The 24,534-nt window shown below is 39.2% G+C and overlaps 1 protein-coding gene across 22 annotated transcripts in view; it reads right to left on the bottom strand.

Moving 5' to 3' along the window:
• Positions 1-24,534, bottom strand: part of LOC148224944 (uncharacterized) — a 412,443-nt gene that overhangs the window by 191,907 nt on the left and 196,002 nt on the right. For 6 of the 22 annotated variants that reach the window (XM_088160312.1, XM_088160313.1, XM_088160315.1 and 3 more), the window contains one exon: positions 15,933-16,045. The exons of 14 other annotated variants lie outside the window; for them this stretch is intronic. In XM_088160312.1, the coding sequence (XP_088016438.1) occupies positions 15,933-16,045 (113 nt within the window). The remainder of the gene's footprint in view (positions 1-15,932; positions 16,046-24,534) is intronic. 2 more of the 22 variants (XR_015801783.1, XM_088160322.1) reach the window with 1 other exon arrangement.

Raw genomic sequence — 24,534 nt, forward strand, 5'->3', positions numbered from 1 at the left:
GGGAGGAAGAGGAGAAGGAGAAGGAAAAGAAGAAGGAGCACAAGAACAAGAAGGAGAGAAAGGACGGGGAGGGGAGAAAAAGAAAGGAAAAAAGAAAGCTAACCAATTAATTACAGTCTTTTAAATTTGTGTTAAATATTTCCTCGGTTATTTTATTTCCAAAGTGCTCCCCAAATGTATGTAGGGAATGTTCATCTGTTGCCTGGCACAACACAGGGCAATCTTTGACCATGTGGGAATCAAACTGAGATCTCAAGCAGCCAGACAGAAAAGTCTAGACATCTTGTAGACCAGCATTTCACTTATTTGGAGACAAAATGCCAGGCTCTGCAAGTCAGATAACTCCTCTGCCCCGGTGCAGTGACAGAAGAGAAGATGGGAGCACACCTGGACCTGCAGAACACAGGTACAGGTGCACTCACATCTGTAGGTGGCCACATTGCTCCTTCCTCTTCCTCTCTGACCAAGCTGACACAGGAATCTGGGTTGTGCTGGAGAGGCTGGGGGATGCTGAAGCCCTTCCCCTGCAGTGGGAAAGGCAGGTTTTGGCAATAAGTTGTTAAGTCAAAGTCTGGAATCAGTAATTACTGGACTCAATTTCTTAGCAGTCCTGTTTGTGAAGTTAATATGTGTGTAAAGCACCAATTTGCATCTGAGAATTGCCTCAATCTCTTTGGAAATTTGGCAGAATAAACTCAGAAAATACATTACATTTATTCTTAATTAAGAAATTCCAAGAAATTATTTAACCTGTGATCTCAAAACCAAATGTGAAGGTAGTTAAAGTGAGAATGAAAATCTAGTCTGAATCTGCAGAGAACTCAGCAAAGTTTTTTATGTAAAAGATCCAGTACAGTGTATCTATTCTGCATGGAAATCTTTGAGGGACTATGCCAAATGAAATCCAGGCTATTAGGATACTTATAAATGCAATATCTTTGCTTCAGTGTTCCTTACAATGTCACTCCTAGTTTTGTTGCTTAAATTCTTTCTACATAATCTCTAGATATCGTTCACAAACTGCCTCATACTTCAGCCCTACTAAAAATATCATTCCAAGGGTGTCCCTAGTCCATGTTTCCTCTTCATGCAGACATATTTCTCAACACAAAAAAATGAAAGGAGTGCTGAAAAAAGTCCGTAGATGCGTGATATGATAATGTCCAGTAAGGATAATTGCTGGAACTGGAGAGACACAAAAAACTAGATTGTCCTGGAGAAAGTACTTCCATTTTTGTACAAGTTTCTGTACTTCTAACATCCTATGGTTTCTACTGCTTCTTAATAAGATGCGTACGATTTTTTAGCAGGTTTTAAAAAATAATGGGCATGATTTCAAGAATAACAGTATCTATTAAAAGGTTGCAGGATGTAAAGCAGCGTGATATTACCTTGAGATGATTACATATCTCTTTCAACATGTTTGTCAGCTCCAATTTTTCTTTTCATTTCAAATTTCTGCCATTAAATTATCATGGGAGACTGTCACAGAATGGAGAAAATTCCAGGTTTATGCAAACCACTGGGTTCCTTGTGAACATGGGAGGAAAAAGTTAGGGCTGTTTAGATGGAAAGAAATCTCAATAACCAAGAGACAACAGTATCTGATACTGGTGCATTTGTTCTTGTCAAATCTATAAGAACACATTAGCATACTTCAATTTAGATTATAGGCTTTCTTGGTTGCTTTTCCGGACAATTTAGTCTGCTCTCAAACTAAGAAAGTGCTTTTAATGTCTTGTGTTGAGGTCTTGTGATCCACATTTATATGGTTTAGTGGTGGACTCTGTTGTTCTGGGTTAACAAGTGGCCTTGATGACCTTAAAAAATCCTAAATGATTCTACGGTTCTATGATCAGCAATATAAATAAGGACATCCTGGGTAATTATTCTTTGGCTTGTGTGATATTCAGCAACACAAAGAAAAGCAAGTATGAACACATGACACTATATTTTTCTCCCTAAAAAATGGCAGCATAAGTTATGTTTTAGCTTGTTCCTTTTCCTTATTTTCAGTCTTTGGGATATTTTACTTGCTTTCTCTTTATGAAAATTATGAGAGAAACTAATTCCAGACAAATGCTCAGAGTACTACTCCTCTTAGGTAAAACATAGAACAGAGATGGAGAAAAGCCTGGAAGACTTGCAGTTGATCTGATCAACCTCAATCACAGTAATGGCACTCAATCTGCATGTCCAGGGCAATAGAACACAATGGCAGCCAGGGAAACCCACTGAAATATTTGAGAAGTAGAACTTGATTTGGCACTGTGTCAGTGATATGGTGGCATTCTCTCCTATAAATCAGTAACAAAATCAAAATTACCCACGCCAGGTATAGATGCAGAGATGATGCAATTTTTCAGAACTGTACATATCCAGTATATGTTATCTGATATGAAACTGAAATTTCTTATTTGCATGTTGTTATGCTTTTGTGACAAACTGGAGCCTTAGGTGGCCACAGAAGCTGAAACCTATACCTCTCTTCAGAATTAATGCATGTGGAATATATAATCACTCTAATAATTTAGGAAGTGTTGAGACCTATGGTATTAATTTATTCTGCAAGAGGTAGTTCCACCAGAATTCAGATGAGTCACTTTCTTGGGGAAACACAAAGAAACTTTCTTTGTCTGAGGTTTTTTCTTCACATTCAATTTAATCTGTGATCAAGTAGAAAATGTGTAATAAGCTGCCTTTGGTGTTCTGCACCATGCTTTACTGTGTGTGCTTATTGACTTTAGGAGATCTGCCAGAGCAGCTGTCAGAGTGCCTATCTTGTTATGTCATCCCTAAAATGCTCTTGTACAACACACTCTTGTTCCTGATAACTTCTGTAATGTTTGAGTTGTTTCAATTTATTCATTTAATATAATCTACTAACAATTTAAAAAGGTGACCTGCAAATAAAGCTTTGTGTAGCTCTATTGCTATGTGTCCGGTATTTTTCAAAAATGCTAAAATCAAATAAAAAGTAGCTTACACTCCTAAAGGGAATACTATGCATAAATGACATCCCTCTGAAACGTATAGATATGATTTAAAACATCCTGAGGAATTCTGCACTTCTTCATTTAAACCTTGGTATCCTTTCTTGGAGATTGTACTGACAAGCACATTCGATTTGGGAAGGTGTATTTCATTAACAATAAACCCCATCTGCAAAACTTACTGCAGTATCCTGGGCTGATAGTTTAAGAACTCAGTAAAATACTCTGACAGGTTAAATAAGTGGTAATGGCATGGTTATAACTGTGGTGGTCCAAGAATGCAAGCAAGGAATATGTGCAGAGAGCAGTACAGGCATTACCACAGCTCTTGGAAAAAGCATTTTAATTTCTCACCTCAGAGGAATGTCCTCCCTTCAAGGAGGTCCCTTTTCACCAGCGAGGTGGGGACACAAGTGCTCTGCAGAGAGCACTGCCAGCAGCACCCGAGGGCCTGGCTCTGCTCCCCTGGCTTTTTGGTGACTGCAGCTGGATTGTGGAGATAATTGTGTCAGCCCATGGGGGTTGGTGATTGCTACGTTACTGCTGCTCATTTCCATTGCAGGGTCTAGAGGGATGATGCTGCTGTAAGAGGAAAGAGTGGTCATTAATGGTTTTATGTGGAAGTCAAAGAGTGAAATCAGACTTTCAGTCCTCACGATTGTGAGGCCACCTATATGCTCCAGGAATCCAGCAGTTACTAATTAATTGAACACAATTAAGTTAAACTTAGAACAAATGTTCTCCACCCTACTTGGTTGAAAGATTTCTCCTTTTGATCAGACTGAAAGGAGATCATTTTTGCTGGGAAACCTGACCAATATCACTCCTGTTAACAAACCTTTTTAACCTGTTTTATAATTATGTTTCAATAATTCCTTATTATATGTTTGTGAATTTGTCTTGTTTCTTCCTGACAATTTCCGAACTCACAGAATTACATACACCAAAACACAGAGAAAATAACCAAGACAATGAAGAGTTTGTTTAAACTACCACATCAAAGAAATATGTAGCTGAGACTTCTTAAGGCAAGACATTGATAAAATCCATTCAGCAAGTACAAAACAGTAACTCCATCACTGTGATCAAAGTGTTCTCGTGAAGCCCATGATCAAGTGAACATAATACTGGAAAATAAGAACCCATTTATTGGAATAAAATCACTTTTAAAAGGAGAAATTTCATTGCTTGTGTGCTTGTAAATGAATGATGCCTTTTTAGGTGCTTACAGAGCCTTCATCTCTAGAAGGGGTAATGTAATTAAAGTTAAACTGTGACCAGAAACTGAAAATGTACTTTTGGATAGAAAGATAAAACAGTCATCAGCAATGTACAGTATATTGAACTGGATAACAGCATTTGCTTCAAAGCTCAAGGACACCTCAGCATCTATAATTAGAAGGGCTCTCAAAGGGCATAGATAGAGTCTTTCAATCGAGGTAGGTGACACTTCTTTTAAAACAGCCCCACAATATGAAAGTCTGAGTTCCTTTTAACCTTTTAAGGAAAGTGAAAGACAAGTACAGTCAGCTCTGCTTTTGACTTTACCATCTCAAAGCAGATATAGATCAGTAAAAAGTCAAATGGTGCAGCCAATAGATGTATTTGCCTTTTAAATTGTAATTCTGAAGTCTAGTGCTGACTGAAGGAAGTTTCCAACATTAACTTAAGGTGTCTGAGCTTTCATAATCTTCCTGGAATTATGTTCTCTCCATTACTGAGAGCAACAATAAAGATTTATTCTTTCCCCTCTCCCCCCAAAAAAACCCTGAGATATAACCCCCTCATATCATAAAACTGAGGGACTATGGCAGAAGCTAATCCTGACCTTGGAGGAGGCATTTTACAAAAGGAAACACCTATTTACTTAGAGGAGGGCCGAAGCGAGGCTTTGTTTCCTTTCCAAACACTAATGGGTGACTGATAAACATGAAATTTTGAATGCTGTGCATAACAAGCAATATTGGAATGTCATATTTTCTCCTTTCCTTAAGTATTCTAAGCTTCTCCTGCATCTGGATAATTGATATTCTCAAGGCAATACCTCCCTGTATGATTCAGATACTGGAAGTATCCATGAGTCTGTAATGGGAACTGCATCTTCATGCAATACAGTGAGACAGCATGACTTCAAAAAGTTCATTATTTTGATTATTGAAGTATCATCCCTACATTATTTTCAGTACAGCTACTGTGGTACAAGAAATAAATTTATTGGCTCTAAAGGGCATATTATGCTATCAGTTGCTGCAAAACCACAGAATGAAATCCTACCTCACTTTCTGAAGGCAGACTAATTTTAAAGCATAGAATAGATAAAGCTGTTTTAATATTAAACTGTTGCCATTCTTTTATTAATTAAACTGATGCTATGAACTTAATATAATAATTTGTGTTGACTTTATATGTTAGTCCTGTTTGAATCTTGTACATTGTGCTGCAGCATACTGATGGGGCACAGGCAGCTTTGGCTAGCATCCAGGAGGCTGCAGTCTTCAGAAAATGTTTTTCTTAGTATGAATCAATGTGAAGCAGATTTTGTCTAGAATGGTAGAAGCTCTAAAGGGGCTGTGTTGTATTCCCAATGGTCTGAGTGTGTGTGCAAAGCAAGGCTCCTGGGGAAAAAGCAAAACCAGTCCTTGGGCAAAGCAGGCAGGCTTTTGGCACAACAGTCCTTCCTTTGGGAACACTGGCTCCTCTTCAAGTCTGAAATAGAAACCACAACCCAGCTGCTATTTAAAGGTTGAGAGCAATTTCTCTGAATTTAGTTTAATTCCATCCATCAATTAGACAAATCTGAAAGGAAATGCAACTGGTACCTGGGGAACAGAGCAGGATTTTAGCAAGGAATGAAGTGATAAGGTCACTGTATCCCATGGGACAGAGAAAGACCACTGATTACCACCTGTGGAATATGCAGATGCAGACTGAAATAAATTAAATTCTAGCAATTATCAGATCATGCTAATATTAAACTGTACCAAAAAGAAATCACTTGTATCAGCATATGATTAGCAAACAAACTATTTTATTTGTTTAACACAAGAAACTGGTTCTATGATTCTAGGGGTATGTCTAAATCTCTCCAGTCTTTTCCAACCAGTTGTGGACAGAAGGATTTAGCCTTTATTATTCAAGATATTAGAAGTAATTATTTTTTCATCTACACGCATGCTATAGGGACAACATGTAATCATTCCCATCAGCCAGAAATCCATCTGGACTTTGGCTACATCAGTACAAATGTATGCCCAGGTGTTAGGATGATGCAAAGAGGTGCTGGCTGGGGTTTGGTTTCTTGGTGCCAGGCAATGAGAAGGAAGCCCTCAATCTCAGCCAGACCAGCCCAGATCCGGGATATCTCATGTGGCATTTACTGCCATGCTCAGAGTTGCAAATGATGGTCTGCAGGTGAGATGCAGAATGCATGGCCCCTATGCAGACCCTAAAATAAGGATAACAATCCTGACAAACCTTGTGACTCTGCCACAGAATGGATGTGTATTGGTAACATACTATGCAGCTGGAGAAAAATTTATCAGACTTCAGCTTACACCAGCTTGAGATACTCCTGAGCACAGACCTCCAGCGTTAGGCTGAGATTCACAACAGCGATATAAAGGCTGGATGATTTTACAAATCAGTTTGAAATTATGTTGCCATAATGAAATGGGTAGGAAAAAAGGTAACAATGTGAAACGAGGTTTTTGTTCCAAGAAAGAAAAAGTAAGGTAATGATAAAATCACTGTTCAGTTTTCCACACAAGTCCTTTTTCCTTCACAGACAAGAAAATTCTTTAGAGCAGGAAATTATAAAGAGAAAATGAAAAACACACCAGGCCAGATTTAAAAGCCAATTTTAATTGCACAAATATCATCTTTAATTGTAGAAGTAGCCTGAACTCTGAGGACAGGTAGTATGATCTATCTTCTGCTCAAAGTAATTAGTTAAAATCAAAAAAAGAGGTGATTAAAGGCACATGTGAATTAGTTCTTAGACTCTCTAAGAACATTCATTGGCTGTGCTGCAAAGGAACAAAGTGTTTTTATGGAAATGAAATGACACCAAGTCCCAAGATTGACACGTGCAGAGAACTTAATAGTTTGGATGACTCCTGATTCAACAAGAAAATTGGCCAGGGTCATTACAAGTGGAGTGGACAAGCTATTAGACAGGAGAAACAGATCATGCCTTGCCAGTGATTTACACAACTATTTGTTAGCAGACTGAATTCATGGGGGTTTTTTCTTCATCCTGGAAAGATTATAAAAAAGTCCAGTGCAAATATGACCTTGACAAATTTATTCTGAAAGGCAGGGGGCTTAACAAGATAACTGTGGCATCAGGTCATATCCCTAACCATGCCAGAGTTGACTTTCTGCAACATCTTCCATTATCCATCTGTCAAAAAAGTAGGAGCCCTCAGCTTCCTGAGACACAGACACAAAACTCTTACTTTCACCAGCAATAGCAATAAGCAGTGCAAGAACTTTCTCTGGATCCTCCCTGAGCCCTTCACTACCTTGCTTTGCCTTAACACTGTGTTAAGAAAGAGCAAAGACACAGAGGAACATGCTCATTTAAAGATGGTTAGGGAAACTGGGCCTGAGGATGTATTTCCAGAGAGTGGCCATTAACCAGACCTTGTCCCAGCACTGGTTATGTTAAAAGGTCAGAGAAGGACTAACAATGCCTCCCCCATCATCATCCTGGGACCTCATCCAAGGGATGGTCTATGGGCAGGAACAGAGGCCAGGATGCTCTGACCTCCAACCTCTGTGTCATCCAGGAAGGCTCAGTGCCAGGAGCAGAGGTCAGGCAAAATCAACTTATTGCTGCTGAAGGCAGTCTTGCCAGGAATTTCTGCAGCAGCCTTCAAGAAGGATGCCAATGAACAAGTCTGAATACCAATGATGTCCAGGGCCAGTGACTCACTCCAAGTGATGGGCATCCTGGTGTGAAGAGCTGTGGCACCAACTCCAGGAAACCAGAGCCTGCCTGGGGCACTGCAGGCTTGGGTTGTATTTATGCAGCAGCTGAAATCACTGTGCTGGGGATACCCACACTATTTGCTCTGGTTGACTTGTTAAAGTAATTTTCTGCTTCTATCAGCTCTCCTGAGTGCTCATGGGAGCCCAGTGCCACCATGTGGCACCTTGGCCAGGAAGCCACACTGATGACTTCCCTAGACACGTGGTGGACAGATGGAGATCCCCACTGCTCTGTCATTGTATATGGGGGAGGAAGGGAAGGTCTCCCTGGCCTCCCTCCTCTTCTCCTGCCAGCCCTTTTATCCAAGTAAATCTGAATTTCCAGTGGCTGCTGGGTGCCCACCCTCTGTCTGTCTGCTGAGGTGCACCTCTGTCCTCACCAGACCCTGTAGATCCTGATGTGATCTCCAGAGACACAGATCAGTTACCATGAGCTCTCCTAGCAGAGGAGAATGAATAATATTTCCCAGCAGGGAACACACCCTGAATTTTAGCCCTCTGCTTGTCTTTAGCACACTGCCCAAGAGAAGCAGAAACCACTTATGTGTTACTTATTCTTCCTAAACTTGTACTTGGGAACAGCTGAGGAATTACAGTTTAAATATTTCAAAAAACCCTACCCAAGGCAGAGGCAAGCGTGGCAAATTTCAGCTTGAGCAGTTCTGTGTAGTGATAAAGCAAAGAAAATAGAGCTAATGGCAAATACTAAGCAGCCTTAGCCACAGGCAGTCTTAGTAGCTCCAGCAGGAATGTGTGGTGTTTTTCCCATAAATACTGCATTGAAGTGCTGAATCTCTCACTCTGCTTCTGTTCAGCTAGGGGCAAAACCCTAAGCAAACTTCTCTGTATGCACAGCCCTAATTGAAAACAAAGTAAATTAAATTAATTCTAAGCAGTGCCAATAATAGCTGCTAGTTATTTTGCAGTAAAAATACCAATATTTTATCAGTTTTTAATAACTGTGTTTTCCCGCTGTTTACAATGACAAGAAATTTCTTCCAGTAACAACACAGTTCTTCCCATGAAATTATTCAGCAAACCTCAAATGAGCAATATATTAAATAGATGCTAAACAAAATTACTGAAATGTAATTGTGCTGCAAAGAAACAGATATAAAGGAGGGTCTATTTCAATTTCCATTTGGTGACTTTGCTTTAATCTCATTTCCAGTGAAGCACTTTTGCAAGGATTTCCATTCAATAACTTTCATCATCACTGACAAATGGAAAGGAAGATATAGTGCTGGGTAGCATTAAACAATTTATAGAGAATATGTTATACACATTCATCTTCTTTTATGCTTGTAATTTATAAAAATAATTTGTGGACTTTTTTTCAGCCTCTTCATTACCTGAAAAAAATATTTAAACCGTTTATAAATTTGCTCTGCATCTCTGAATGCAATTATCCTGAATGTGCAGCTAGACTTTTCAGGTAAATTATGATCATATAATAAGTTTATCTAGAATAGTTCTATTCAAATATTTTTTGAAAAGCTAAAATTCTACATAAAAACATGAAAGGTTGTTTCTTCAGCTGCCCTATATTCTCACTCCAGTGTCTGGATTTGTAGCACACTTCTCTTGGCCTTACATTTTATGAAATTTGTCAACCAAGCAGGAGTTAACAGCATTTTCCTCATCCAGCTATTCAGTAACAAAATTCTTGGGTTTTTTCATTTGCAATGAAAGCAGAGAAAGCAGTGCCATTGTTGAGCCTGCAGTGATGTGTTCCCAGCTGGGGCCACTGAGCCACTTGCTCAGGGCTGTCCCCTCAGAGAACACCAGAAGGGCTCAGCACAGGGCAGGCTCTCAGCACTTACTCTGGGTGGGGAAGGCTTCTTCTTCAGTGATTCAGGAGTTTGTAAAATATTGGAATCACCATCCTAGGGGTTATTCAAATCTGTCTTTAACACTGTAGGGAAAAGAGTTTCTTTGGTTGATACTGAACAGAAAGACTGAGAAAAAACAATCAAGAGTGTTGAAACGTTTGGTGGTAATAAAGAATTTCCAGAGATTTCAGAGAACTTTAAAGAAAGAATAAATTATTTCTGGTTTATTGAATATTCCTCAGATACTAATTAAATGTCAATTCAGCCCCAAAATGTCTTTCTCCTTCATGGTATTCTGCCTTATTCAGAGGCCAAATGATCTTATTGTTGAGCCTGGTGAGCCCCCATCACACTAGAGAATGGAGACTTATGCAAATCCCATGTGGTAACACGCTGATGGAGAAACAGCTTTTATGCCAAAATCATTCTTACAGAACTTGCCATCCAATTCTAATTAGAAATTGGAAAATTTTAATGAAATACAACCATGAATATTTTAAAGACAATAGCCTGCTGCTAAAGTATTTAAATTCAGCTCTTCTGCTTCTCTCTTTTTGCCTACATCCAGCCTTTGCCAATGCCTCTCTTAGGGGACTCAGAGATTCACAAATTGTAGTCTTTCCTCCAAGCACTGGCTCTGATTTCCTCCCAGCCAGCTGTGGTCAAAAGACTTGCTGGGGAGAAAAGCTCCTTCTTGCAGAACAGTATTTGTGAGTTCTTGCCAGAACAACCAGGCTTATCCCTCACCACTCCACAGGCACTGGCATGGATTTCCAGTGACTCATTGCTGCCAAAATAATCTGATATGGTAGCTTACATCTAGAGCTATGAAAAATATTTTCATTTCAGTGACAATGCCCCTAATTTTATTGGTCATTTCCATAGTAAACACTGTGCAGCATGGCTTGAGTTTGCAGTCATGATCAAACCTTGTTTTCATAGGTGATATGAATGTGTAAGGATGAAACTCTAAGAACATGTTGGACAGCTCAAGGCACAGGTATCAGCTAGGGAGATTTATTAACTTGGCTCAATATGGTAGGCACCTAACTTCCATACAAATTACAAAACTTAGGTACTTAGCCTGTTGGGCTGTTTTGATTTACACTCATCAATGCGTACCTACTCTGGCAGGTCTCTAAATACCTTTAAAACCCACTCCATTAAAGCATAAATCTCCTTACAACCACTTGAACTTTCTTTGTGCTAGGACTGAAGGATATGTAGGCATCTGTCTGCCCCCTCACCCTTTGAAAGCCGTGTGGAACTATACATATCTCATTCTGTAGCCTTGAGAGTCTGGATTCTTGCACATGAATCACATCAGAAACTGGAGCCTCTTTATTAAACTGTATCCGGATTTTTTCAGTTAAAGAAAGCAGACTACAAAAAAATACTCTGCTATTCTGACATACTAGCAGAAAATTAACTTGAATGCACAGAAGTATATAGCTATAAATAAAAGCCAAGAATGAAGATTGCATTAAACACCAAAGTCATCATGAGCAGTAACAGTGAGATTTTTTAGGCTCTTTTAACCACATTTCCCCATTCTGGTTTCCATTTGTTAATTTAAAACAAGTGTGTATTTTCCCCACTTGAGAGGTTTTTAGCTGTAATGGTCACCATGGTTATCACAAAGACAATTTAAATGCTAGGAATGCACGAAATTGACTTTTAGCTCTTCATTCTGGAAAATACTTAAAACTCCGGAAGCCTGTGGATAAAAAAGCTGGCTAAAGAAACCTCTCTGCTCATTTATTTCATAGGTTTGTTCATCTGGGTAGTTAAGACTCGGCACATTCCTGAGAGATAGAAATCTGCATCTGGCCTTTAAGCTGGCTATGTTTTACACCAAAGAGTCATTGTGGGTTGCAAACAAGGAGCCATAATTCTGGCAATAAGCTAGGACTCTCTTCTAACTACAAGTTAGTGCTTGTACCAGGCAGTCCCTTACAGAGGGGAGAATTTATTACTTCTGCCCCCTTCAGCTATGCCTAATTTCCATTCAGTGTATTTTTAAGTTTAAAAAGGTGTTATACATATATCTGGGGAGCCAGGCATTTGACTTAGGTTCCTAAAGTATAGGCAGCCAGGATTTTTCTCCACTGGCCTCCAAAAAGTGTCCAGTTGTCCCTCTGTTTAAACTTGACAGCCTGAGTGTTTCCTTTAGGAAAACTCCTTCACAGGACATTGGTTATTAAAGGTGCAAGATTTACTCACACCTCTTTAAGATTTATCCTTAGCTGATGGTCCTAACCCTTGTGCAGACCCTGTTGGCAGTGCCCTCCTCTCCTCTCCTCTCCTCTCCTCTCCTCTCCTCTCCTCTCCTCTCCTCTCCTCTCCTCTCCTCTCCTCTCCTCTCCTCTCCTCTCCTCTCCTCTCCTCTCCTCTCCTCTCCTCTCCTCTCCTCTCCTCTCCTCTCCTCTCCTCTCCTCTCCTCTCCTCTCCTCTCCTCTCCTCTCCTCTCCTCTCCTCTTCCTCCCCCCTGCCTGCCTCCAGCTCTGCCCCATTGCATCCACACCTGTGTTCTCATGCAGCACAGACAGCAGCAGGATTTCCAGAGGGGGAAATAAGCCAGCTCAAATCATCCCCACCTTGGCTATTCCCTGTTAGACTCCTTGCAGCTCTCCAAACTCATCCCTGATTGCTGTCTTTGCTTTTATTTTTTGTTAACAAAAACCATTAAGCTGGGAACACTGAAATCCCCACTGAGCTTTTCCCTTTTCCAGAAATGCCATATACAGCCTGGCACAGCTGTAATGAGAGTCTCAGAAACACAAAATCAAGCCAATGTAGTAAATTCCCACTGGAAATGATCACTGACATCTATAAAGTTTATCCTCTGTCTAATATAAAATCCCTTGGCAGAAATGCTGCAAACTTGCCTTCACTGAATGTATTAGTGGAGGTGGGGGGATAACTCTTGCTAATAAATAGACTGCAAATATTCCATAGGCTTTCTGTATCTGAAATGAACAAAGGAAGTGGAAAACTAAAGGAAGAGGAAAGGAAAATGAAGAAAAAGAGGAAAGAATAAAGTTTTCTCCTGTTTTGTTCAGGTTTCTGGTCTTTCGGTTTGGTTTTTATTTACACTCTCAAGATAAAGTAAGAACTGTACAATTACAAAATCTGTAATGAATGATGAACTACAACCTTTAGACCAAGCTGAGGGTTTGTGCAGGCAAGACCTTCAAGTTATGTGGATTCAATGGTTGCCCTCTTGGCTTTCATGTGATCATGGCCAAGTCACTTAATTCTGTGTTCCAGCCTTGCTTTTGCTCTGGTAGTGATAACTAAAGCCAATTCTTTTTTTCAACTCTGCTTATTCATAACAAAATCTGAAGACTGCTCAAAAATTGTTTTCCTGCTTGCTTTTGGGGGTGATGGAGATAAGGCAGAATTTTCCACCAGGAAAAAATCCAACACACAGTCTCAGAGCAGATGACATGAACCAATCTGTCAGCAAAGCTTTGACCCAAGGTATGGGAGCAGCAATCCCTCGAGACTGCTGTGGGTGCTCTTGCCCAGGAGTGAGCAGCTCTGCAGACACAGCCTGAGGAGCTGAGATCCACAGCAGTGACCTGGGCACGGGCACAGGCTCCAGGGAACTGAGGCCAACAAAGGCATTCATGTGACCGTTCCCACTGCAGGTGTAAAGATGAAATTTTCCGAACTCGTGTAATTTTAGTGTCTTCAGATTTTGTCATGCTGATTAGATATTCTTGCCCAAACAAAATGGAACACATAAACGTATAATTTCCAAAGAGAAGAAAATAATATTTTGCTTTTTCTCCTAATTTTCTCTTTTATAATTTATTTCCTCTCTCCTTGTCCTACACCTGCAAAACTATGCTTTCTAAGGAATGTCCTAATCCTACAATTTATAGCATAGCGATGTTTTCCTCTTGTCTGGAGCTTAGAGAAGTGATGAAAAAACAATTAAAAAAAATTAAAATAATAGCAATTTTAAAAATGGAATTACCCAAGTATTGCGTTTATCTCAAAAGAAGGAACAAAATACATTAAAATTGAGAAAATCCAGGTGTATGGAACAACCATATACTGTATAATTGAAACCCAGAAACATCCTAATTGCTAGAAAATGTTAATAAGCAAAACTACTGGTTCCTTAAGTGAACATTTTACTAAATCACAGGCATTTAATTTCCTCTTGTGCATTTCAATAGCATTCACTGCCTGAAAATAAAGCACCAAAAGAAAAGTGAAGATTCTGTTTACCAAAAAAATAATTGTTGTGACAATTAGAGTTTCTTCAAAATGATATTTTAAAATATTATCCATCAGCTAAGCTCAGAGAAAGAACATAATTTGGAACTAATTTACCTCTATCTTGAAACAGAGAGCACATTTCAGTGAAGAGTCTTGAGTAACCTTAGCAAGGGAATTTAAAGGAGCTCCTCATTTGACTCAGGGGATGGAAAGATCTGGCACTTTGGAAAGCCCAGTGATGCAATATCCTTATATTTCTAATGAGAGCAACTTTATTAGTGCATTTTTAAAAGAACTTTAAGTGATTAACTGATAATTAACCAGTGGAATTGATTTCAATTTCAGACCATCAGCCCACACATTGTTAGGGCCAGAAAACTTTTCTGCAATTTGGAAAAGTGGACCTGTGGAACAGAATTCAGAGATTTTGTTTAGGATTACTCTGGAATGTTTATATTAGCTATCTATGTTTAATGTGACCTCCGTTTTATTCCTCTGACTGGACAATTGGAATATTCCTGATCTTTCCAGTAAAACACCAGACTAACCCTTGAGGTAAACTAAATTCCCAGCCAGCCTACAAATTTTCTCAGGACAAATCATTCATACTAAAGAACAACTTCTTTTTTTATCTTTATTTCCTGCTGAAAAAGCTGTGGTAGTAACCCTCCCCCAGGCAGCCAGTGATCCCTGGGAGCTGTTCAGACACTGCAGAGACAGCCCCATTTCATTAAAGCCAAGCATTCAGTATTCACCTGATTTCAATCACTTTTCAATGAGTTCAGTGCAGCTGTGAGTTGCCATTCACTGTTTGCTAAGCAGTCTTCCCTCTCCTCTGCCCACAAAACCATGATTGTGCTGGCCCTGCTTTATTAAGAAAATTGGGTTATTAATGTATGGGGAAATGTATGCCCCAAGGATATTGGCACAGACTACACGGACACTGACAGCTAAAAGGGACACTGAGGAATCAAGTCTGTGTTTGGGCTGGGACTGAAGGTCCACAGAAATGAATGGACCAAATAACTTCCAAAATAGCACATTTTTCATCTTAGTGGTCACATTCAGTGCTTCAATGATTTTTTTTTAATTCATTGAAGATACATAAACTGTTACAAATTATTCCCCAATATATGGAAGTTCAGCTCCTAATCTTTTTACAAACCTAATACAAGTAACAACTTTGGTGAAGCTGCACCAACAACTGGAAAAAAACCTAATAAAGATAGGTCTTCTGCTTTAGCAGAGAATGGGTGATAAATATAGCCTTGTGAACTGTGTAAAAGTTTTTCTGTGCAGAAACCTGGTAAAAGTCTAGCAAAAGGAAAGGAAAAAAATGTGAAGCAGCACAGACATCTCAACTGTGCATGGCTTATAGCACAGAATGTATAACTTATAACTTATATTTCAGCAACATAAAAATATATTTAATCAAATATATTGAGAACTGTTTTAGGAAGGAATTCTGTGTTTCTTCTGATTCTACTCTTCAGCTGAGTATTTCCCTTCCATAGGTCACTTCCACACACAAGAAGCAATTGCTTTCTTACAACCTTCACCCAAATTCTTTTCCATCCTTTATAATTATAAAATAATTTCACCTGCTTTCTTTTAGATTTGCAGAAAGTTTTTTGCATCTCCTGAATAGAAAATTGATCTCATCCATGACGAGGGGCTGCTTCAAGGCCACTGGCACATGTGACATCCACAGGGACTATTCCCATTTCCCAGGAAGGCTGGCATAATTTCCTCTGTCATCCTCATTTTCACTTTACCATTTCCCCATGCTTTCTCAAAAATGTGGGTATCTCAAACATCTTGCTGAAAGACAAATTTTATAGATCTAGATTTATCTTAATTTTCTGTAAACAGTAATTCCCACCTGCTCTGTTTGCTGTTCTGCTGGACAATGCCATCTCGTCTTCACAGGTGAGCTCAAGTGCTTCAGATCCATTAGAAAAAGTTCATTCATACACAGGATCTGAAATCTGAATTCTATTTCATCAGAATGAAATGCTTGCTGTAATCTCTCCTTCGAAACAAAAAAACCAAACGAACAACAACCAAAAAAAAAAAAAAAAAAAACAAAACCAAAAAAACCACCAAAACCAGAAATAAAGCAAAGCCAAAAAACCCAAAAACAAAAACCCCAAAACACAAAAACAAAAACCCCCAAACACACAAACCTACAAGAATGAAACACAGTGCCTGAGCATCTACTTGCACAGCCAGCCCTGTCATCAGCTGCTTTAAGGCAGTGTCATTCTCCTGAGATAACTCCAGATCTATCAGGCAAATTTGGCTGCCCAAACATTTATCTGCATGTCTCTGAATATTTCATCCACATTATAAACGAAACTCTTTCTTTTAATATTGACCTTTGTAATTTGACTGCTGTTCACTCTAAGTTCAAAACTGCTCCTTAGTTCAGGTAGGGAATTGCTTTTTCAAAGCAACACCCTGAGGCACACCAAAGTAACAAGGAAATTCAGCTGGCACGCTCCTCTCTGCACTCCTTGCTCGCCAGCAGGAGCCAACACAGTCCTGTGCCAGGGGCACCTGGGATGAGCCACTTCCAGCAGCAGTGCCCAAAGTTATGGTGGTGCTGGTGCCTATGGACTGCAAATCTTTTCTGTATTTCCCTGAGCACCTGAGTTCTGTCCCATCCCTGGCAGTGTCCCAGGACAGGCTGGGTGCAGCTCTGAGCACCCTGGTCCTGTGGAAAGTGTCCCTGCCCATGGCAGGGGGGGTTGGAACTACGTGGTCTTTAAGGTGCCCTCCACCCCAAATCCCTCTGTGTGACTGTCTGTGATGGCTGTGGGTCCATCTGACATTCTCAGAGCCTTGTGTTGCTCTTTCCACGGGTGACCCAACTCAGCAAGGAGCCCACACTACCAAAGCATCAAGGTAGAAGGCTCTTGTACTTGGGAAAGCAGGAATAACATTGCTTACCCAGCCTGACAGACAGTGCCATGAACCTGCCTGGAGAATCCTTTTATTATGCCTGGCCCAAGAAGATACAACAGTTGAGAATTTCTCTAAGAGATTAATGTCACAAAAATAATATATTCTTGGGCCAAAAACTGATGAAAATCAAGTAAGTTTCATTAATTTTCATTCTGTCTACAAAAAAACCCAAGTCTAAACAGACAACAAAAACCTCAGAAAAAAAATTCTTATACAAATAATTTAATAAATATAAAATATTATATTTGTGCTTAGCAAACACTCAAACACTGAGGAGTAATTATATTTTACATACTGACCAGGAACCCTATCTCTGTTTAGGTCCAGAGAGGATCTAACTTCACATTGCTGATGAAATGATGAAAGAATTTGAGGATAAAATTAATATATATGAAATAGGAAATGAGATTTATGCGTGAAAGTCAAAGCCAGAATCTTGCCCTTTCAAGCAAATTGCATTTGTGAAAAAAGAAATACATCTCAATATTTAGTTCACACAGAATTCAGTAGGTTTCTACACATATATATGGGGACCTGTTTACATAAATTCCTGTTCATGAGGAACATGAACACAGAATAATAAGAATACTAGATTTCTATTCTTAGTATTGAATCACCAATAATGAAGGAAATCAGTGTAGTGCAATTTCTTTTTCAAATACAGTTCAGTGGTGTCAAAACACACCATTCCAAACTCATAATGATTTTTTCTGCCCAAGGCTGTGTGGGGAGAGAAAACATCTATTTTCATTCCCTATACAATTCTTAAAAACAACACTGTAATTGAACAATTCAGAAATTCTGAATTTGAGTCTTCGAGCATTTATTTTTCCCAGTGCTCCAGAATAATGCTTCAAAATCCCAACAGAATGTCTCCATAAAAATGTAGGGACTTCTTCTGAAGTAGGGACTACTTCTACTGTTTCCCCATCCTCTGCTTGGCCTCCCAACCCCATGCAAGCAGAAATTCCAGTTCCTTGCTGGTCCTCTGGCTATTCCAGTCTGTCCTGTTAGGATGTGTCACAGGGATGAGCAGGTGTAGATCCTTGGCTTTCCCAGGTTCCCAAATTCACTTGGGAACTTACAGCCCTCATCATCAGGCTCTCACAAAGATCCTCACACTGCTTCTCTTGGAAAGCCCAGTTAGTTCTAAAAAAGACCCCAACAGACAACTTCTTTCAACAGCCTTTGAAGGTATCTGACTTTCTTACTGGCTTTTTTCCCCTTCTATCTTTATTAACTTCACCTTCTAATTAGGTCCCATGAAGATACATCTCCTCATTTAACTTAAAAGGTTCATTGACCCTCTGGCTTACTGCTGTAACCTAGTAACCTGTGAGTACAGTAATTAGGACATTATAAAACACTGAGTTGATCTGCACACTTCACATTCAGAGGAAGAGACGTGTGCTGTGTTGCAAAGAGAGCTGGCTGAAGCAAGGGAAGCCCAAAGTGAAGGAAAAATTAATAATTTAGGAAAGAAAGTTTGGATTATTCACGGGAAGAAGAGATTGATTGGAGCAACAAACTTCAAGGAGAGTTGCTAAGGACAGCACTCAATTTGCTTCAAGAAAGCTCCAGGAGCAGAAAAGAATAAAAAGAGAGCAAAAGGCAGGAGAGGGAAAGCAGCAATCACTCATTGGCTTTTGTAACACATTCCTACTGCAGCAGACTCCCAGTAACAGAGCACATGATAAGAAACTAGCCAAGAGTCAGCTCCTGTCACATGCTGCTCCTGGTGTGACCCGAGAGATGCAGATGGTCCCAGATTGTCTTCACTGCATTCATACAAACAGCCACGCAGCTTCACAAGGATATTCATGCAAATTCGAGAGGCACAATTTAATCATCAAGGAAATCGCAGCACCTTCCCTAAAGGGGTTTTCTTGTGAAGGCAACTGGCTCATTCTATTCTTATTTACTATTACATTATTTTTCAGCCAATAAAAGTAGTATGTGTCAAAACACCTGACAGCACCAAACACCAAGAGACAGATGAAACTGCAGATAGGAGCCAGCGCTATACATCACTGCGGGTATGAAGTAGGATTTCAAGCACTTGTTTTAGACATCCCTGAAAGTAATGGTTCATGAACCACATCCTGAGCTTTTTAATCATCACGGATATAGTGCCTTCAACAGGAGTGCACTGCTAAATATACGTGTACTGATGCACAACATGATACTCTAAAACAAGTGTATCAAGCTTAGATCTATGTCAAAATAAAAAACTCATTAAGTGTGTACATGGAACTGTACTTGTACCAATGAAGAATGTAGCTCATTAAATTACTAGATTTAATGACAAGATTGTTAACATTGCAGAGATATCTGCAAAATCCTTTGGATCATCCTGGATTATCTCTTCAGCTATTCCTCTTACATAATTTTAATTTCCTTGGCAGTTAATCCTGTTATGGAGGAGGTTTTGAACAACACTTTAATTTTTGCAAATTGATTTCCATGATATCCCTTTTCCATTGTGCCCCTTCAGTGTTCAAGCTCTGCAATAATATTATGTAATGGAGCCCACACATCACCCTTCCCTCTTTTATAAAACAGTCACATCACACCATGTACTTTTACAGGCACCTCAGAAAAATGATTTGCAAAACCCACACACAATTCTTTTTTTTTTCCTTTTTTTTTCCCCACAGAGATCCTGATTTGCTTCTTCAACATCAGTTATTTATCCCTGTAGCAGCCTGAAAAAATAGGCAACGTTAGTCACTCCTGTAAATCCTGAATAAGTGATGTTAACGATTACAGTTTACAAAACTGTTACTGCAGGAGACACCTCAAAGTTCATCAATGAAATAAAGTGTGCCTTAAAGTCTAGTGCTACTCCTATTTATCAAAGCTCTCAGACTTTATAGAAGCAGGCACACTTGGAGAGTATGTGTGTCTGGGGAGCTCAGTTTGCTGTAATTCCATAAACATTTGTCTTCCCTGCAGAGTCACAAAGCCAAAGGGACTCAATCAGGTATGATATAACTTGGAGTGAAAATGCTGAGGTGCAGCTCAGTGACTGAGGGACACACCTTCTACCCAGCCAGATGTGTGCTTGTGAAACTGGTCCCTTAAAACCCTGCATTTTACGTTTGGCCAGGAGAAACACGAAAGGCTGTGGTGATGCACTGAAAAACTTCAATTCCTGTTCAAAAAACCTTCCTCCTTGTTTTTGTTTTTGTTTTTTTTTTTTGTTTTTTTTTTTAATTCTCCATTATATTGGAAGATATAACACCACTGCATCCACAGTACATCTAATGGTTTGAAAGGAAGGAGTTTCTGGAAGAAACCCGTTTTACTTGGTATCTGACCATATGCTTTCTCTCAAGTATCATCTTTATCAATCATGCTTTGTTTCCATATTAGAAGAAACTTTTCCCTTACATGGTCAGCATGAGATCCAGGTAAGTGGGGTGATAATTTTGGCATTTGATTGTTTAAAACAGACTTAATGCCAATGATAATCAAACCTCAAAGGACACATTCCAGGCAAAGGATTGTGTGGATTTCAGGACCCCATCTCTCTCCAACAGGCTACTACCCAGCCTTGCCACAATCAGCATAAGAACTCACAAATGTTCCCATTTCGTTTCCACATATTTCTTGTTGTCAACCAAAGAGGTTCATGGGAAGCTTTAGAAAAAATCTTCCATAAGAGATTATGCAATGAAAGACATTTTCTCTGCTCAGACAGACCTGATCTCCAAACACTATGAAAATTTTTGCAAATAATTGGAACTATATGAGCCAACTCTCATCTAAGCTGTCAGAAAAGATTGGGAAGCACTTGCAAAGGACTAAGGGCATTTGGAAGCATGTCAGAGGGATTAAATAAGGAAAAAGAATTGTGTGGGTCTTTGAAGGAGATGGCACAGAGAAGAAAAGAATGGAGAAGAGAAGACAGCATAAATAATGTTTCAAAGCTGGAAGTGTCATAATCGGGTCAAAAGGGAAAAAAAGATGACTTTAGCAATCTGCATGCTTATAGCTTGAAGGGAGATCAGAGAGTATGTGTTATCACAGACAAGGAAGGATGTAAAAGCATCTTGAGAAGGAGATGTAAAATTGTTTCAGTCCAAGTTTTCTCACTGTACAGTTCAAAACCTCTGTGTCCTAGCCTTACTTGAGAGCATCACTATCAAAACATAAGCAGCATTCATGATCATTTCTGCTCCTCCTTTTATCCAATCCCACATTTCACAGTTTAATAAGCCATCATGGTGGATGAAAAGCCTTTTTTTGGCCATATTTAAGCTGTTGGTCTATTTACACAGCAGGTGCAACAAAAAAAGTTACCCTTGAATTTCCATTCTCCATTAGTCTTACCAGCAAAAGAAATCTGTCCCAGTTTAGGAAAACCTCACGTATGGGTATACTGTGGGTAGAGAAGAAGGAGATGAACAGGTAGCAACAACCTTGTCTCTCTCTTAGTTTGGGGTTTCTAGCTGCATTGTTTATACTTAGGCTTTGTTTTTTGGCATTTTTCCTTTAATCATATATCTATATTAATTCACACATATTATGATAAGACAATAAGGTTAGTCAGTTATTCAATTCCAAAATTCAGGCTGTCATTAAAAATCATTATTAGGGCAGGTAGAATTGAAGCAGCATCCTACAGAGCCACCTTGATATAAAATCTCCCTGGCTAAAAAAGTAACCACGTGTCTCTATCCTGTACAAACCAAGAATGCAGTTGGATAGTGACCTTTACAAATGTTTTCTGGCAGCAGAAACAAATGAATGTCCTTATCCTCTGATCCTCTGGGTGTAGGATGTTCGGCATCGTCGGATCTCAGCCACTCCCTCTCTGACCACTTTCCAGGTCTCTTATTTTCTCTTTTTCCTGCCCAGGCACCTCATTCTTCTCTGCCCTGCTCCAATTCCCTTGCTTTTATTCTTGGAAACTGCTCTCCCACTTCTGTTGAAGCAGAGAAAAAGTCTTGAAGGGAAAATACTTCTTTTAGAGTCAGCCCAGGAGATCCAGTCCAGTCCCATGTTATCCATAAAATTTTGATATTTTTTAAGTTGGATCATCAGGGAAAAACATTAAAGGGGAGTACACTAATTGAAATTCACCCAACAAAAATTAGCTCTTTCAGAGCCCCTCTGGTCAAAAGTAAACTGCACACATGGACTCTGACCACAGATGAATGTGATGATAGGTGATCCCTTTCATATTTAAAAAAAAAATAAGGAACACATGAACTCTGTTTGCTCATCATGTCACAGTCCCACTTCTGGGAGCCAACAAAGTCATACCAATATATTGCTGTCACTGCTTGAAAAACAGCCCCAGATTTATGGCAGGCACAGGACCCTAAAATAAACATATAACAAACAGTTCTGGGACCAGCAGGAGAAGCAAAGTCTGATTTATTCAAGATGAATTATAGCTGAATTTGCTATCAAACTAAGCCCTGGCCAATCCTTTTCCCTTGGCTGAAACAACCAAAACACCTATTTCACAGGTAGCCTGCCGAGTACAATTGAGGATGTGTTCATGTTAATCTGTCCCTTACTGGTCTCCCCTCTGGTTTTTTTCCTAGTCAACTTTTCAACTTCAAACCTGTTAGAAAATTATGTATCTATGTCCTCTATCTCCATGTGAAATTCAGCAAAACAGCTTGAAAGTCACTGGAGAAATTATACATATATGTGTGTTCTCTTCATACAGACATTAGATGAAACAATAAATCTTAGATCTGTGCAGGAAACTGGTATTTTTTTATAGTTTTCTAAGCATTGATACAATTTTTCCTTTATTTAACATGTCTATAATATCCACTGATTCTGTAGATCATACAGGTCTGTAGATCACTTTTAGGTCATAGAAATTTGAAATTCAAATTATAATATGAGTGACCTTCAATAACCTAGTGAGAAATAACTGTTTATAGAGGAATGAGTCAGCCCTTAATGCCTCTGACTGCTGATCCATGTTTTTGCAGAAAAGGCACACACATTGTGCTGTGGGGCAGCTGTGTCAGAAGCTTCTGGGTCAAGCCACTAAAGATCTTTCAACTTGGCTTTCACTTTCTTTCTTAAATGTCTTAGTGAGAATATCCAATATAAAAATATCCTGGTTGATTTGATTTGATTTCTCCTATTATAGGAGGAATGTCCAAAATGATGGTGCATTCCCATAAGTACAGTTTACACTACAAGGAGCAAACAATTCCAAAAGTCAATGACAGTGAAGACAATGACCTTTAATGTGAAGTATTAGAGACAAAAATTAGTGGGGAAATAAGTAAGGGGAAAACTAATAACTGATAAGAAAGATGGAATAACCCCAAATCTCTGAACAGCCCACAGCAATTTACACACCCTTCAGAAATGCAAAGTTTTTTGAATTAATATGGTTATGTAGAATACACATTGCTATTCCACCATTGCTATTTCATCAGCCCATGTGAATACAGATTTCAGCCTTAGGAAGACTGTGTTCTTTCAAGGCACTCACTGATACCTGTTTGAACACTGTTCTGTTTATCCTACCCTACCCTTTCCTATCCTACCAAATCCTATTCTTACATCACACTTATAATTGCATCTTGTCACAATCTTTCAGCTGAATGTTACATAATATTACTCTAAATTGTTACATACAGTATTCAAAAATTTTTAGTAATCATTTTATTCTTGGGACAATCTTTTCCTAAAAATAAAAAAAATTGCAAATTCATATTACACTGACTAATTATATATATATATATTTAAAATCCAGATAGCCTCACAAAATATAAAGTGAACCTTGTTTTCCTGAAACTAAAAGGGGATTTAATTAGACAGAAGGTAGCTCTTGGTGCTGGGGCTATAGAGTGAGCATCCCTACAGCCATTCCCATGGCCAGAAAATGCCAGCTGGTAGCTTTTGGTGATTTTTGTAGATCGGACACCAACAAATAATTTTGAACCTTTTGACTGCCTTTTTGAAATTACCCATTGGGCCTTATTTGAGTGTCCTTTTTCTTCTCGATTTCAAGAAGATCTGGTTGTAAGCTGCACATCTGACATTGTCTGTGGTCCTAAGCTCTAGTGACTGTGGGTTAAATATTGGAATTGTTTGGTTTGTTTACGAAAGGCATCTGAAAGCTGCTCCCTCAAGAATCCAAATGGCATTGGTTACTTTTACTCTACGTGACTTCTAGGGACAAATGCCATCCACTTAAACACCAATATTTGCTGTTGTTTTTGAGTTTCACAGCTGTGTAGCTCCTGACCCAAGTGTATTTGACCTGCAAGTCCTGATGACACACAGCACAAAGTGGTGTGACCTTGTAGAGTAGACCTCAGGGTCCCAGCCTTATAACAATGACACAAAAAGATAGCTATAAAACTAAATAAAGTGCTCAAAGTTAAAATTTCTCTTTTAAGATCAATGAAAAGATTTTATTTGAAGAAGTTATGGCCCATTTCTGTTAATAATGAGGCTGCTGCCAGACACCTAAGAGATATGTCCCCCCAGGCAATGGTACAGAACTAAAACCAAGTGAATGAGACTAC

This window comes from Sturnus vulgaris, chromosome 2, assembly GCF_052056855.1.
Source record: "Sturnus vulgaris isolate bStuVul1 chromosome 2, bStuVul1.hap1, whole genome shotgun sequence".
Classification (NCBI taxonomy): Eukaryota; Metazoa; Chordata; class Aves; order Passeriformes; family Sturnidae; genus Sturnus; species Sturnus vulgaris.